A 16753-nucleotide genomic window follows, 5' to 3' on the forward strand; every position below is an offset into this window, starting at 1 on the left:
CCGAAAAGCAGAAGTGAAACTACGTCACACCGTAGGCACACACACCTTTGGCCTTAGCGATCCATTTTGATTGGTTCTTCGGAAACATCTAACCGGAGGAGCGCACATGGACAACAATAACACATCAATAATGTCAAAGTTCATAATTTTCTGCAATGTTTCTAGCCATTACTTCTACAGCTCCATTGCTCCAGTCCATTCTACCCACAAGTATTCGACTAGATTTGCCAATTCTTGCAGTTTCAAACTACCTAAACCAAAAACAAACAGCAAAAAGCGAACATTTCTCTACCGCGCCATTAATCTATGGAACACCCTGCCACCCAGTATCAAAACACTGACCAGTCTGCATCAATTAAAAAAGGCCATCCACCAGCTGTACATAAGTTAAGTTGTATTTTAAGTTAAGTCATGATGGTTTTGTTTAACCTGTATATAATTTGTGATGATTATGTATGTTCATTTCTCTTTTATTTTGTTGTCAGTATGTTCATATGTATATATGTTTTGAACCCTGGAAAACTAATCGCCATGGACCAAAGGGTATCGAAATAAACGAATGACCCTGGCCGATCCCTCACAGCGATTCTTGACTGGAGAGTATTTTGCAGACTACGTGAACAAGATCTGACTGGGTCACTTCTCTACTCGATGTGTTGACTAAACTCTTCAAATATACTCTTTAAATACGAAGGGATAGCCCAAACCAACCATACTTCAACCGTGCTTAGTTATATAATTACAATCAGCTACTTTATTTGTCCACGGCCACACAGGCAAAATAAAACCTTTTAATGTTTTATTATTGAAACATATATTAAAATTTTATGAAGATGATGAAAAGAAGAACTTACTGATATGTTAGTTACAATTAACATCGTTAAACAATTTGGAAAAACAATGAAACCTTACATTACATGTACAAAATCACAGACCAAGATTGAAGCAATTGATGTACTTACTGATATTGTCATCAAGACCGCTACATTCTTGGGACCACTACACCACGTACGTAATGTACCATGCAGTCATAACCACATAGCACATATGTCAACGACAACAGAATGCATATATCATTGGATGGCCAAACATAAAAGATATATTTAACTTGGTCTTTTTTTGTTTTATCAGCAGTACTTAATAATAACAGTTTTATCATTGTGAGTGGCCTAGCCATAGCCAACTTTGCCCTTTGTCCACCTAAAAAAGCCTGAGGATCAGAAACAGGCGTGTCAAATTCAAAGGTCAGCTTAGTGGTCAAACTCAGTGGTACCACTTTGAGGTCCAGTTAGTCCAGCTAAGGAGGTTCAAAAAATGTTGAAGCCATTGCACTTGTTTTATGCTGCAAGTCTGGTTGGTTTGTCCGCCATTTCAGGCTTGTTGTTGTTGTTGTACCACTGTGCGCCTGTCCTGTACTACCTGTGTACGGGGATACTGCTGGGTTCAGTCGGGTACTATCTGCTTCTGTACTTGGCGCCGAAGAGCCGTGTGAACGGGAACGGCAAAGCTGTCTTCATTACAGGTAGGGCTTTGGACACCTGCAGTCATGAGCATGTTGACTTTTAGTCTTGGTAGTCTACCAAAACTCTTTGAAAGTGTGTCTTGTAAGGTATAGACAGATGATTGACCTGTTTGAATGTTTGACTTCATAACAACAGGCTGTGACAGTGGGTTTGGATTTGGGCTTGCCAAACGCCTGGACTCGCTGGGGTTCACGGTGTTTGCCGGCTGTCTGCTGGCAGACAGTGGTGGGGAGGGGGCGAAGAAACTCCGGGCGGAATGCTCGAGCAGGCTGAGTACTGTTCAGATAGACGTGACTGATGATGGACAGGTGAAGGCCGCTGTACAACAGGTCGAAGATCGACTACCAATAGGGTCAAAGGGTGAGGATTTTTTTCATGAGCTACTAAGTGCTGAAGCATGGCGTAAACATGTACATGACAGCTTAATTTCATAGCAAATGTCTATCTTATTTCATAACGTTGTATCTCATCTTTAGATTTTCACCCTGTGGACACTTTATCTACTGACATTGCCTCCTATTCGACTGATTCAGCCGATTGTTTAATCAGCGGAAAAAACAAATGACAGCATACGGGGAATGTAATGTCTTTGTCTTTGTAAGGAAGTATAATAATGGGTTAACTTTCAACACGATCCAACAGGTCTCTATGCACTGGTGAACAATGCTGGAGTCTGGCAGCCGGGAGAGATAGAGTGGGTCAGCATCGCCGCCTACCGACGTGTGATGGACGTACATGCATTTGGTACCGTGCGAGTCACCAAGGCGTTGTTACCACTGATTCGTCGGGCGAAAGGTCAGGGTAATTGTGGTTCTATGTCGTTCTTTGACTGCTTCATATTGATCAGCACCAATGAATACGACACGTTTACAAATAGCACTGCTGTTTTCTTTGTTAGGGCGAGTCGTGAACATCTCCAGTGTGGGTGGGCTCCACGCAGCCCCGATGGCGGGTGCCTACTGCATGGCTAAAGCAGCCGTGGAATTTTTCTCGGACGCACTCAGGTATGTAAGTTACATACATGCGTACATGAAGTTCGTAATCATAGATGCATCTGCATCACGAGGACACGTTTTTTTATACCGAACGAGAGAACCAATAATGCTACGTCCTCTTTATGATATATATTTTTTCATATTCTACGTCCTACTTACCAACATTACCCCCTTAACGCAGGCATGAGATGCACAAATGGGGTGTCAAAGTTGTCATCGTGGAGCCTGGCAACTTTGGACCGTCTACAAATAGCGTTCTGCCAAATGTCTACAAGCAGTACATTGAGGTACAAGTACGATATCTGCATCGTGTTTAGTAGAGAGTGCTTTTTTTCTTCCCCACGTTTAAGGTGCCTCATATTATTTGTAAGATTCTGTACCTAATATGACAATTAAATATAAATATAAATATAAATATAAATATAAATATAAATATAAATATAAATATAAATATAAATATAAATATAAATATAAATATAAATATAAATATAAATATAAATATAAATATAAATATAAATATAAATATAAATATAAATATAAATATAAATATAAATATAAAGGACTTTCTGGTAACCCAAACATATGACAAGCATAAATGAACGAGATAGTCCAAAGAAAAGAGATGATCGATCTGCATTGAAAGAAAGAACTGTGGATGCTGCCTAGGATTCTAAAGCGCTATTTTTGTTAGTTTTGCATATACATGACCAAAAGCAGACTTCTACTACTGATTACACAGAACGTGCGAAACAACATGGAAAAGGCTGTAAAGGAGGATTATGGCATGGGGTACTTCGACTTCAAGACAAAACAACTCAGGGCCTGGATTGATTGTCAATCTAAGGATCCTACCCCTGTTGTAGATGTAAGTGGGTCTTACAGAATATACTGCTGACACATATCTGCCGCTGTTAACTGAATTTTTTCTCTTTTCAATACACATTTAATAATATAACTACTAGGAAAATGGTTTTAGCTTTGGCATGGCTACGATTTGGTATGAATGTTAGCTGTGTCTCATTCACGCAAGAACTTCAAAACAAAACCAGGTCATATACATTGTATAGAATGCACAGGTTGTTGATAAAATGTGGGGGAAAGGACATATATTCATTTTAGTGTAATTTCTTCAAAGCAAAGCAATTAGCAGATGTTGACCTTAAATCCGCAGGCTATGTCGGAGGCCGTTACGTTAACCGACCCCTCTCATCGTTACTTGGTCGGAGCGGATTTGGAGGACTACATAACTTGGATGTGGCTAGAGTACTTTCCCACCAGGTGGACTGACTCTACAGAGAAGGCTGAGAAAGAAGCTGTACCAGCCATGCTGCAGGCAATTAATTAGAACGTGCGTCATATTCTTCAATTGACTGTCAGTCGTTCACTTATATTACTCACCTTAATATTGGCAATATTGAAATGAACTACATTTGTAAGTTGCATGATGTAAATGTTGCAATGTTTCATTTTCAGTGATTATACACAATGTAGTGGATATCGAATACCATGTATGTCGTTGAAGGTTAGACATCCATGTAATGAGATACGCCAAAAACAGTTACTAAAAGCAACTGGATATGATTTGGGTAACGGTCAGACTTTTAAGCATGTATGGTACGGCATTATCTCTTCACGTCGCCACCAGACAATACGTAATACATAAGACAAGAAAAGCACGAATTAACATTAGGCCACACCAAGTAAATTTTATGGATGACGTCTGCGCGCGCATTGATTTTGGCCTGTTCCTAGAAAAAAAAACAAGAAATTCTGTTTCCTGTAACAATGACCAAAGAGTCACGACAGTGTGATAAGGGAAGATGTGATGAAAGGAAAGAAACCCAGGACAGGACAACAACTGCTGTTCCACCTGATTTATTGTTGTTTTGATGATGAATAAAAGCCTTCTTGCTTGCTACACTGTGTCACCTCATTCAATTTGTGTCCTAACATTTGTCGTCTCTTAGTATATTTCTAATCCAGGCATCCTGTTTTTAGGGCCCTTCTTGTTTTTTTTCGCCCTCTCGCATTAGATTTAGGGTCTCCAAAGGACTTCATCCATAAAATTTACTTGGTGTGGCCTTATAGAAATTACATACAACAGTTAATCAATGAACAAGTGAAACAAATATATGAATACTGACAGGCCGATCAAGATATTACAAGGAATGATCGGATTCTAACAAAAATGTCTGCACATGTAGAAATAGTTGAATATTGTACGTTGTTAAAAGAAGAGAAAAACCTTTTAAAAGTAAATGTACCAGAACATCATCCATGTCAGTAATAAAGCCAATCAGGGTTTTTCCTTTTATCTCTTCATTATCTCTTATTTTCTATATCTACGTCACACAGATCAATCCTTTGCTGTTCTAAGCAGACATTGCTTCTTCGCCTGTTCTCAACTTTAAGTCTACACGTTGAGTCTTTGTAACAAAGCACATGCCCTATATGGTGCGATAATGATACATTTCTCGTGGTCTTTGTTTTGTAGGCGTTCATCATTGTGAGTGGAGTGGTTTATTTGATGCTCTGTAACGTCAGCATTTGTCAACTTTTTCCATGCTCTATAAAGTCAGTATTTGTTGAATTTTTCGTTGCACACTAGTACTGTTCATATCTAATAAATACCAAGTGGACATGCACATCGGTCATGGCGAACTTTGCCCCACCTCAAATAGTGACACTCGCTGTGGATCAAAAAGAGGCAGGTCAACATCAAAGTCCATGTTTCGGATAGGTTCCAACAATGGTGAAGCCATTTCATTTGCTTTTCACTGGAAGTCTGGTTGGTTTATCCGCCATTTCAGGCTTGTTGTTGCTGTTGTACCACTGTGCACCTGTCCTGTACTACCTGTGCACAGGGATACTGCTAGGTTCAGTGGGATACTGTCTGGTTCTGTACTTGGCGCCGAAGAGCCGGGTGAATGGGAACGGCAAAGCTGTCTTCATTACAGGTAGGACTATGCAACACTCGCAGTCATGAGCATGTTCACCTCTAGTCTTGGTAGTCTACCAAAACTCTTTAAAATTGTATCTTTTGAGGTATAGACAGATGGTTGACCTGCTTGAATATTTGACTTTCTAACAACAGGCTGTGACAGTGGTTTTGGATTTGGTCTTGCCAAACGCCTGGACTCGCTGGGGTTCACGGTGTTTGCCGGCTGTCTGCTGGCAGACAGTGGTGGGGAGGGGGAGAAGAAACTCCGGGCGGAGTGCTCGAGCAGGCTGAGTACTGTTCAGATAGACGTGACTGATGATGGACAGGTGAAGGCCGCTGTACAACAGGTCAAAAACAGTCTACCGACTGAGTCTGAAGGTGACCACATTCGTATGTTTTTTTGTTGCCAATTGGTACATAGAAACAGTTATACAAACATGAAGGCCTTTTACTATGTCTTCTGGTAACATGAAGGTATATCAGAAATATTATCCTGTTACTTCAAGGTCTCTACGCACTGGTGAACAATGCTGGAGTCTGGCAGCCGGGAGAGATAGAGTGGGTCAGCATCGCCGCCTACCGACGTGTGATGGAAGTGAACACCTTCGGTACATTGCGGGTCACCAAGGCTTTCTTGCCTCTGATTCGTAGGGCGAAAGGTAGGGAGCATTTGTGGAGACTCGTTCATTGCCTGCTAAAACGTCTCTTTTTTTTATAGGAATAAACCTTTTTTTTACAACCAATAAGAACTGCTAGATACAGAAGCGTTTCCACATGTAACATCGTATTTTCCGTTTGAGTCATTGCACAAAATTGTATGCTGTTCTTTATGCTAGGACGAGTCGTCAACGTCACTAGCGCGGAGGGGCTTCACTCAACTCCGACTGTTTCTGCTTACTGCATGACCAAGGCGGCCTTGGAATCTTTTTCGGACGCACTCAGGTATATGAGTACCTATAGAAACCCTTTGCATAAACCAGGACCATTTGCTAAACATAGCTTAAATTGGCGAGGGCAAGACGCTGTGTCATGTTTCAATCTCTTGATAACCCACAATGACTAGTGTAACGACAACTAAGCTTTGTAGACAAAATACATATTGAATGTAGTAATATCCTCCTATGGCATGAAAATAAGTCAGTCTCTTGTCACGTGATTATCCCATCAAGTCACGTGACAAGAGAACTCCAAGACGAGATCTCAATCGGGTTGAAGAAGAGACAGTGTAACGTCTCGAAAGCTCCCCAGCATAGCTGAACTTTGTTGTGTGTATTCGTATAAATATTTTGTCAAAAGTAAGTCAGTTTTTAATATCTGTCTTTTTTTATACAGACACGAGATGCACAAATGGGGCGTCAAAGTCATCATCGTGGAGCCTGGCAGCTTTGGGCCGGCCACAAACATCGCATTGCCAGGGGTCTATCAGGTACAGGGAGGAGTATTATGGAGGAGAAGCATGCCTTTCTCTCCACTTTGATTACAAGGTGTCATGGAGTATGTATCAGTCCTATATAAGACCTTACCGGGTAAGTATTCTGCACAACTGTAGTATTCTGTCTACACCCCGTTTTTCTAAAGCAACTGCTGGGGTGTTGTGGCGTAGCGGCAACGTGCTCGACTCGGAACCAAGAGATCCCGGGCTCGAGTCTTGACATGCCACCGATCTTGTGCCCTTGGGAAAGGCACTTAACACGACTTTCCTCACTTAACTCCAGTAAAAATGAGTATTATCTTGTCCTGTATTCGCCCTCTGTGTTGGTGGCGGCATAAAATAAGTTGATATAACTTGACTTTGCTGTCACCATGTCTAGTCGTGATCATGCAAAATATAAAAAAATATAAAAATATAAATAAAGAATATAAAAAAAGCGATTGTGACCGCTGAGAGACCAAGTTTTTTTTAAATTTCAGCGAGTATCACAATACATGGTTTTTCCAACTTATTTTTATGCCGCCACCAACGCAGACAAACGCACGGACAGCAGACATACTCATTTTCACTTAAGTGGGGAAATTAGTGTAAAGTGCCTTTCCCAAGGGCACAAGATCGGTGGCATAGTAGTGTTCGAACTCGGAACTTTATCGTTACGCCACACGACCCCATTTTGACCGCTAAACGAAATTCATAGATAAAGAACAGTTTTTATGTTTTGTGTGTTTTGTTTTGTTGTCTTTTCAATCATTGCTTACTTTTTAGAATTTGCGGAACAGCATTGAAGAGGTCGTGAAGAAGGATTATGGGATGGAGTACTTCGACTTCAAGAAGGCAGAATTAAGAACCTTGGATGACGAAGGCGCGACAGATCCTAGCCCTGTTATAGATGTAAGAAGATTTATAAAGTTTTTAGATAACTGTGGTTTATACTTAGATATGCTCAAAATCTTTTAAGAAATGTAATGTAGACGTTTAGCTAGTAATAGTACAGCTTACCAGTAGGCGCCGCCATGACAGTTCGACTGAGATACCCCTTCTACGTCACGCATATCATTTGCATATTATTTGCATTCGCAGAAAACCAGAAAATATTGCGCGTTTTGAGCACGTTTTAACATGACTTCCCGACTGAATTATCACACAAACAATATTTTAATCACAAGGCAAAGAACTAAAATCCACAAAAATCGTGAAATATGACGACTTTTTAATTCCATTTCATAGGCTCTTTAAGTACACATTTTAGTCACTTTGGGAATTGGAATGTGTCATACATATAGGTCTCCAAGACAGATCTAGTGGAATTTTGTTGTTGTTGTTGTTGCGGTGGTGGTCTGTTCTGCGTATACAACAAGCTAGAGTTAAACGCACGGGCTAACATAAATGGGAGACAGGAGGATAAATATTGATACTTTTACGTAGCTCTGATTTTCTGGACAATGTTGACACTTTATTCTCAAGGTTCTGGCGGACGCCGTCACCTTGACCACCCCGTCCCATCGCTACTTGGTCGGGTCGAGTTTTGAGGACTACGTGACTTGGATGTGGCTGGGGCACTTCCCCACCCGGTGGACTGATTCTACAGAAGGAAATGACAAGGAAGGAGACCCTAAACCAGCAATGTTACCTAAAACTAACTAGAAAGTTTATTTGGGTCCTGTTAGTTTCAATTATGTCATCGCAATGATAGTAGGCATTTCGTCGGCCTTGCAAGACCATAAAAATACTTTTTCTACACCATGAACTTATTCTTTGTTTTACGCTTAGAGCGTCTGAGTTAGAGGTATAATGCTACATGTATTTGTAGTTTTGTCATGAGCAGATTGCAAGGTGACAATTATCCAAACTGTTAACGAGACGGCCAAATTACGATATTACAAAACAGGACTTATTTATCTATAGTACACTGTATAGTACAGATGACACAGATCGCAGTCAGTTGTTTTGTACAATTTATTTCTTCATTCTTATCATTTTTGCTTGCGCAATTTATTTACGATGATAATGGAGATTTATTCAGTAAAGGCAATTAATTCATATGTGTATTTGCGTCATTATGAAGACAACTCTGCTCAATCTCAAACCCATTAGATCATTAGTAGTCATTAATTGAATCCCAAAAGTCGCAGGTAGCACCATCCAGGTCTTGCATGGCCAAGCTAGCAGGCGTCTGGAATTCGATATATTTTCGCGCGTCTTCGTCGTAGGCAGGCCATTCTGGGGCGGACTTCTTTTGGCACGGGCCGTTGTTAGGGTTGCCTGTGTGGGCGAAGTTGGACCAGTAACAGGCCATGAGGTCGGCGAGGGTGACTTCGTCCGTCGTGTACGTGTAGAGATCCATGGAGTTGCCGTGCCACGAGAAGGGAAGCTCCGCCCCATGGCAGCTGTGATTGACGCAGAACTGGAAGTGTGGGCCCCACCCCGGGAACGAGAACGCGTGCGCAAACTGGTACAAAAAGACGTCGTTCTGCGCACCCACGTGACCTCTCACGGCCGCCCGGTTCGCGCATGTGAACAGCCACTCAGTTCCGATCGTCGCCATGTTTGGTCTTTGGTCGTTGCTGCTTTTATCTGCTGGATATTCGCGAAGGACTTCTAGAACTTTCCACGGTTCTATCGCTAGGGAGGGCAGCAAGAACCCTGTCATGTACTCGTAGTACCCGAGCGCGGACACCGGCTTGCCGAAGCCCTCATACACGTACATAACCGCCTCCTCGCTGGTGGTACCGATGATAATAGGCTTCTTCTGTGCATTTCCCGCCCGAAAAGTGTCCACGGTTTGTTCTAGCAGCTCCACGCCGTCGACGTGTGGACCCCACGGGACAAAAATCTCGACGGGATACTTCAGGCTGACTTGTAGTTTGTTTCCTGCCTTAGTCTGTTATAAAGAAAAGACGCATAAGAAGGTGGTGTAATGAAGTTACTGGTAAGACTTGATTATTTATCACATTTATTTAGTTTTTTTAACGGTGTCGCTCAATGCAAGGCCAATTATTTTTGGCCACTTCTAGGCATAGAGCTAGAGGTACTTACAATGTAAGTGAGTATAATGTAGTTATGTCAGGAGATGGCGGTGAACCTTTGTTTTGAAGCTTTGTGGATTGTAATCGGACGGAAAGCAGCTGTTTGGAAGAGAGTTCCATAATGTTTAAGTTGTGATAGGTATTTCAGGTAAAAAAAAGTCACATAACTTATAAAAGTAGTGAAATAATGTGATACGTTTGAGACAACCGATATCACATGTCAAAGTGGTATCACGGATTTCGACTCAAATTGCTTTTTGAATAAAAAAAAATTAAATAAATAGCTGCTTCTTACTGGTACGTGCGGTTTTAGTCATTAACTTTGTATATCATAAAACCCCAAAAGGTGACAATGAAACCATTACCATATTGTAACTCTTTAAGGTATAAAGTAAGTCTCTGAAACCAAAGTTCAAGACAAGTTTGACCAATTGAGACTTTTTTACCTGAGCAACGATGATATCCTGAGGCTGTTTTCCCGCCATGCAGACCATATCACCATGGCGACAGCCTAGCTCTTCCGCGAAGTACTCGCCAAGTCTGGTAGCTTCAGCCTGCGTCCTATATACAACAAATATATCACATTTACAGCCAACAAGACTGGCAATGAAAACATACATTGCCATGGTGACGGTGGTTGCTGTAAGGGTTATTGTTTGCATGGCACTGCCATCATTTCATGATTTTGAGGAAGCCTTGGTACCTGTTAAGTCTAGACAGATACAGACTGCACTCCTCCCCTGAGTGTATAGTGAACGAGCCCCGGGGTCACAGAAAGTAGGGCCATAGGGGGCAGAGAGGTCTTCACAAGGGTTTCCAGGAATGTGGGCATAGATGTGGGCCAGAGAAATGCCTGTGGACATTCCGCATGCCTGTGGACAAAATGCCTGAGTGTACCATTCCTAGAATTCTTGCAAACTGCACACAATACTGTACCATTAGGCTCCTCCCTGAGACGTCGCCAAAAATATCTACGTCTATGGACAAAATTACAACCATACAAGATCATATTTACAAGGTATAGAAGTACAGTCAAACTATCATAGTGACCACTCAATGAATGTGATGAAAATGATCACAAGTAAACAGATGGTCGCTATAGACAGGGATCCTTGGTTCAATGGGAAAATCATCTTGGGGACGACGATCAGGTTGTCCTCATACAGGGGTGGCCACTAGTGCATGTTTAGCCCTATGTGTTTTCTCTCGTGAAAACGAAAACAAACAAACAACAACACCATACCTGTATGGGATCCCCAGAGGGTCGCTCTCGATGATGCCCCGATGGAACAGGTCCGCTGATTGGTTACTGCAAAGGTGGATACTGATGGACATCCCTCCGGCACTTTCGCCAAATAGGGTGACCTGGGGGTTCAAATACCACAAGTTACCTTAGGGCAAAGGTCACCAAATTGCGCCTACCCAGAAGGCCCAGTCTGAGACCCCTTTCATAATCGCATCCAAACCAACTGAAAACATCCTTTTTTTTGGTATGTGTTGATAAATGGTGGCATTTTCCAGCTGGAGAGTAATGTCTCTCTCTGTTTTGTTGAAAAAACTGGCTGTTAGTGTTGTTTTGGCTGCTTGTTAGAGCTCTAAACCAAATCCCTTCTTGTTGTGTTTTGGTGGTCTCCATAGGGGTCAGAGGTCATTCTCTCATTGTTTTGATTTTTCGTACTATGTATCGCTGGTCAGAAAGTGAAATTTTTGGACTAAATGGACAATTTGGAGGTTGGACTACCCTGTCAACGTGACTTTTTCATAGTTGAACACTCAGGTAGGTACATGTAGTTTTTGACAGCTTATTTCTTGTATGTTTACAATGCAAGTCTATGGGGCTTGGAATCAGTAGGTTGACCCCCTTAGCTGCATCGTTAGTAATACAATCTCATCAGATAGTACATAGTCTCTGAAGTAGATTGGTTTCCTAGAATTGCTGTTTTAGAAGTTGTATTTTATAGAATTGTTGTCCAACTTAGCAACTTCTCTGATAAGGCCACAGCAAGTAAATTTTATGGATGACATCCTCCACAGACTTCAAATCTACTGCGAGCGGGAAAAATACAAGGTTCCTACATTTTCAAATTTTGACTCAATCATTGTACAAATGGTTTTGATTCAATGAGAACATCACATATACACAGCCAGCATCACATATCACTGTATCAAAGTAAAAAACAAAACATTGAATCAGAATCTTTTCTTGTCTCCCGTCTTCAGTTATCTGCCATTCACGTTCCAGCATGGCAACAGACATCTTTGCCTATTTTCGGCATGTTGACCACTGTCAGAGGGCAACAAAATTTCTTGTTTTGTTATTTTTCAAAATCAGGCGAAAATTAATGCGCACGCTGATGTCATCCATAAAAATTACTTGCTGTGGCAAGTGTTGTTTTACCTGTTTTGGATCGCCTCCAAACGCAGCGATGTTCTTCTGTACCCACTGCATCGCCTGTCGCTGGTCCATGATTCCATAGTTACCTTTGGATGCGTTCTTCCCGGTGCCAGCTGTCAAGAAGCCAAGGGCACCTACATAAGAAAAAAAAATGTATTTTTTTTTCTGTCAAATCTCTACTTCATCAATCAATCAATCGATCAATCAATCAGAAATGGTTTATTGCTAAAAATCACGAACATTGCAGCAAAAGCTGAATTGCGTTCAAAGATACAATCATTTTAAAAACGTTAACAACTACACAATCTCGGAGTCCAATTGTCGTAGACAATTGCACATTGGAAGATATTTACACGATATGACATACATTTAGGTTAGTGAAATTCAAATTTTGCTCATCTCATTCACATCTGTACTTAACATATACTTAACATAACTATATGTCACCATATACTTCAGGTATCACATCTCCATTTTATAAATTATTAGAAGGTCATTTTAGTTTTTGAAAGGCAGCAACACATCATGATATCCTCACTTCTTTTACCATAACACTAACAAAATCAAGGAAAAATTATCACCATATACAACAAGGCATATTGCTCATGTATTCTATTGATGCTAAATATTTGTAACAGCCTGATAACATGTAACATATCACATACCGAGTCTGTAGTTGAACGTCACAACAACGACCCCTGTCTCATTAGCGTAGTACTGCCCGTCGTACAAGATGACCTCGCTTGACCCCCTGAGGAACTGTCCGCCGTGTATCCACATCATGACCGGGACCAGAGACTGTGGCGAGGCGTTCAGAGGCGTGAAGATGTTCATGTACAGGCAGTCCTCGTCCGTCTGAAAAAAATGTCCAGTGTTTAATAACTTTTTTTAAAACTTATGACTTGCTCACGTACTTAAACAAGCACCTGTGGGGTCAGAGTGCAGAGTGCGCGACTCGGAACCTAGAGGTCCCGGGTTCGAGTCCTGACGATCTTGTGCCCTTGCTTGGGAAAGGCACTTTACATAAAAAAAAGTTGACACGACTTTCCTCACTTCGCTCAGGTAAAAATGAGAATTGTCCTGTCATGTATTTGTCCCCTGTGTAGGTGGCGGCATTAATATAAGTTGAAAAAAAAACTTGAGTGTGCCGTCACCACGTCTGGTGATTACATGTTGGAATACAAAAAAAAGCACCTCCATCAACAATGCCGCGCTACACGGTCCTTGTTATTGTTTTTCTAGGTACTGATGATTTAAAAAATGTCCAGATGAATTTAAAAAATGTCCAGTATTAGATCCGAGAAAAAAACAACAACTGGCATTTATGAAAACAAGCCATACACAGCATATTTATTTTCTGCACTGGGCTTCACTGGCTTATGGGACCCATTCTATAATTTTTGCCATTAGGTTTATTCAAAATGCACACAACCCAACCCCTCCCCCTCCCAACCTCGCCTTTCAAGGACGCATTGTAAAACATTAACGTAGCGAGGTCGACGGTCTATCGTACGTACGCTGCCATCTTGCAGCACGTAATATTTTCTTATACATGTAGTAATTTTCAACACATAGTTGATGCCACATAGCTGTTATGGCAGTCAAAGAGGCCAATATTCTTGTAGTTACTTGCAGTCAATTTAATGGTTCAAAGTAACCACGCAATGATGCAATCTACACGTAGTTCTTAAACAAGCTCAGCCTATTGTTAAGTCTCTATTTCGCTGCGTCTTTGCTCTTTGATCCCTCTATGTTTAATGTGTATAATCTATACTACCTTAGGAGGACACATGTGTGGTGGAAGGGTGCAGTTCTGTGGACATCCCGGTTCCTTCTCCGTGACTTGCAGCACGTTTGGAGCCCACGAGGCCGGCTCCTGCGGCGGCTTCCAGCGCAGTGGTCCCGTCGGTGGCGCCGCGTAGGGGATCCCGTAGAACACGCGAGCCTTCTCGGTGTAGAGTCCCTGGACCTTACCGTAGGTCGTCTCGACCAGCGGCCCTTTCTGGGCGTTGACTTGAACAGAGTCGCACCACAGCAAGCCCAAAGCGCAGGCGAGCAGATTTAAACTGTCTAGAATGTTCATGGCGGTTATGTCTGGTTTGACAACGTTTTAGAGAACTGGTCGTTACTACATACACTGTGAGTCCGCCCCCTTCGTTCCTATACAGTAGTTAAAATCAGAGCAAGCGTGATATCTGTACAAAGGTCGGGGTCGAAATGCTCCTTAGGAAAACAAAGGACACCTGAAGGCTGAAAAGGTCATTTGAAGGCTGAAAAGGTCATTTGTTCACTGTGCGATAAAGCTGTACAACGAGTCTGTTTCATAAACTACCCTATGCTGTATCTGCATCCAATTTTGTTATCTTTATGCTGCATTTTACTACTGTTTATTGGTCATCGATTGTATTGTATTGTATTATGTGTTGATTGTAACAAACTACCCACTTCAGGGAGACATTTGTCTTTCCCTGCATGTGTATGTTTGCGGTTGGAAAACCATGCAATAAAGACGTCGAAAGCACACAAGAGGCCCATAAGAGCTGTTTAGGGTGACAAGGAACAAGCCATGCTAGGAAAGAGAATCCAACTTCCCGTTCCGCAAACACATTCACCAAAAAATCGGAACAGATTCTCATATGCAGTTTACAAAACCTGACTTGTGGACAACACGCCTTTGCTCACAACATGCATATGCTTGCAAGTACTGTGTACGTATCGCGATGACCATAATTTACATGTATGTTCTCCACCAATATTAGATTGTTTCAAACTTCCATAGAACACTTCCTATGCTATGGACGCTGACCGGGTGGTTCAATTTCTTGTTTTTCGACAGTGGTTAAATGCTGTTCCTGTACAAAGAATAACAACAACACAAGGCCTCTTCTCATGTGAAAATAGTAACCTTTGCCCTTACATGTAGCTATTACTGGTGTAACTGGTTCCCGTGTTCAAAGGTCGACAACCTGCTGACGCGCTGTCGTTTGTTGAAACATCGCTAGGTGGCGCTGCAAATGATACCAGAACGCGACAGGTGGCTGTTAACTGTTACCAGACTAAGGCGTGTTCTGACAGAAGTGTTATGACTAGGTGTGTTGTTTTAGCTAGTTTAGCTAGGTATAAAACCAAGGAAGATGCGACACTAATAGATAATGGATTGTGAACTAAAGACCTTTATTCTACCAAGGGTCTCCTTCTAACTCCATGATTGTACGTTTATTCTTTTACAAGCTAAGTACATGTCATGAATAAACAGGAAAACGTAGTGACATCTGCAATTTGGGATCAGTCCAAAACTTACCAACAGACACATATCAATACTAATACCCTATACCCGTTCTCTTTGACTCGATAACGTTAAGGCTATCCCTTAGTATCAGGGGAGAGTATCAGAAAGGGCTATCACAAAGACATATTCTGGCAAATTCTATCATATACACCCCATTCATGCCGAATTTTTAATGAGTTTATCGTGAATCAAAAGACTATATTACTGCCAAAGTCTCCCAACCGACTTATTTTTCAAAGTCGGACAATTCATCTCCCACTGCCTTCTGAGAAGAAATCAAACCTCCTAACAACTTGGCTAGAATAGTATACTAGTAGAATAGCAGTTACCATGTCTCCTATTTATGTGAAGCATATCCGCTGTCTACCCTGTATACCAACGTTATGTCAGTTTTAAAGTAGATATTATATATTAAATAGTAAATTAAATAAGTAGAACTCCATGTTAGCATAATTATAGTCTTAAATTCACCACATTCTGTACTCATGGTTCTTGTCAATGTCTGTTTGCAATTAGCCCTGGGGCACGAACTTGCAATAAAAGAACTCGAACTCATATATCAGAATGACTAGACGATATTTCAAACTCGTCCAGGTAAGAGTCAAACACGTTTGGATTTTCCCATGTATTTTGTGATATCTAACTTGTAACTGATACGGCAATAAAAGAACTCGAACTCATAATCATATCAGAATGACTAGACGATATTTCAAACTCGTCCAGGTAAGAGTTGAACAGGTTTGGATTTTCCCATGCATTTTGTGATATCTAACTTGTAACTGATACGCCAAGCGTATAGCTATAACTACAAAGGATACCGAACGTTTTGTAAATATACACTAAACTGCAATGATGACGTCTTTGGGAACTACTGCCGCTTTGAGGTCAGAAAGGTTGTGAAGCCTATAGGTCAAAACATCTACAGTTAGATAAACCACTTCGTATCGTGACTAAGCTGATTTTTTTCACACGTAGACATATACTAACTTTTAAAAATATTCCACACATTATAATGGATATAAAACAAAACAAAAACAACAATTACACTCTTCCATGTACAATCAAGGCTTCGAAATGTTCAGATCTATACAGGTATGGATCATTTATTTGGGTCACACAAAGTAGACTGTATGGTTGGCGTTCTCTGCAGCT

At 41.3% G+C, this 16753-nt stretch overlaps 3 protein-coding genes across 3 annotated transcripts; 2 read left to right on the forward strand and 1 right to left on the reverse strand.

Moving 5' to 3' along the window:
• The first annotated feature begins 1607 nt into the window (after window positions 1-1607).
• On the forward strand, window positions 1608-3863 carry LOC109463701 (D-beta-hydroxybutyrate dehydrogenase, mitochondrial-like). Its single transcript, XM_019760551.1, has 6 exons — window positions 1608-1883; window positions 2166-2318; window positions 2422-2527; window positions 2700-2805; window positions 3258-3383; window positions 3690-3863. Exons 1-6 carry the CDS (start codon window positions 1637-1639, stop codon window positions 3861-3863), a joined length of 912 nt encoding a protein of 303 aa, XP_019616110.1. The 5' UTR covers window positions 1608-1636.
• Window positions 3864-5267: 1404 nt separating this feature from the next.
• On the forward strand, window positions 5268-8535 carry LOC109463702 (D-beta-hydroxybutyrate dehydrogenase, mitochondrial-like). Its single transcript, XM_019760552.1, has 7 exons — window positions 5268-5475; window positions 5613-5837; window positions 5966-6118; window positions 6296-6401; window positions 6792-6897; window positions 7657-7782; window positions 8356-8535. The coding sequence occupies exons 1-7, from the start codon at window positions 5268-5270 to the stop codon at window positions 8533-8535; spliced, it is 1104 nt and encodes a 367-aa protein (XP_019616111.1).
• Window positions 8536-8881: 346 nt separating this feature from the next.
• LOC109463783 (cAMP-regulated D2 protein-like) lies at window positions 8882-14494 on the reverse strand. The gene is made up of 6 exons (XM_019760644.1): window positions 14090-14494; window positions 12978-13167; window positions 12316-12446; window positions 11161-11282; window positions 10364-10478; window positions 8882-9772 (listed from the first exon to the last, which is right to left on the reverse strand). The coding sequence occupies exons 1-6, from the start codon at window positions 14393-14395 to the stop codon at window positions 8990-8992; spliced, it is 1647 nt and encodes a 548-aa protein (XP_019616203.1). The 5' UTR covers window positions 14396-14494; the 3' UTR covers window positions 8882-8989.
• Between the last annotated feature and the right edge of the window lie 2259 nt (window positions 14495-16753).

This window comes from Branchiostoma belcheri, unplaced genomic scaffold (genome assembly GCF_001625305.1).
Source record: "Branchiostoma belcheri isolate BF01 breed outbred unplaced genomic scaffold, Haploidv18h27 scaffold13, whole genome shotgun sequence".
Classification (NCBI taxonomy): Eukaryota; Metazoa; Chordata; class Leptocardii; order Amphioxiformes; family Branchiostomatidae; genus Branchiostoma; species Branchiostoma belcheri.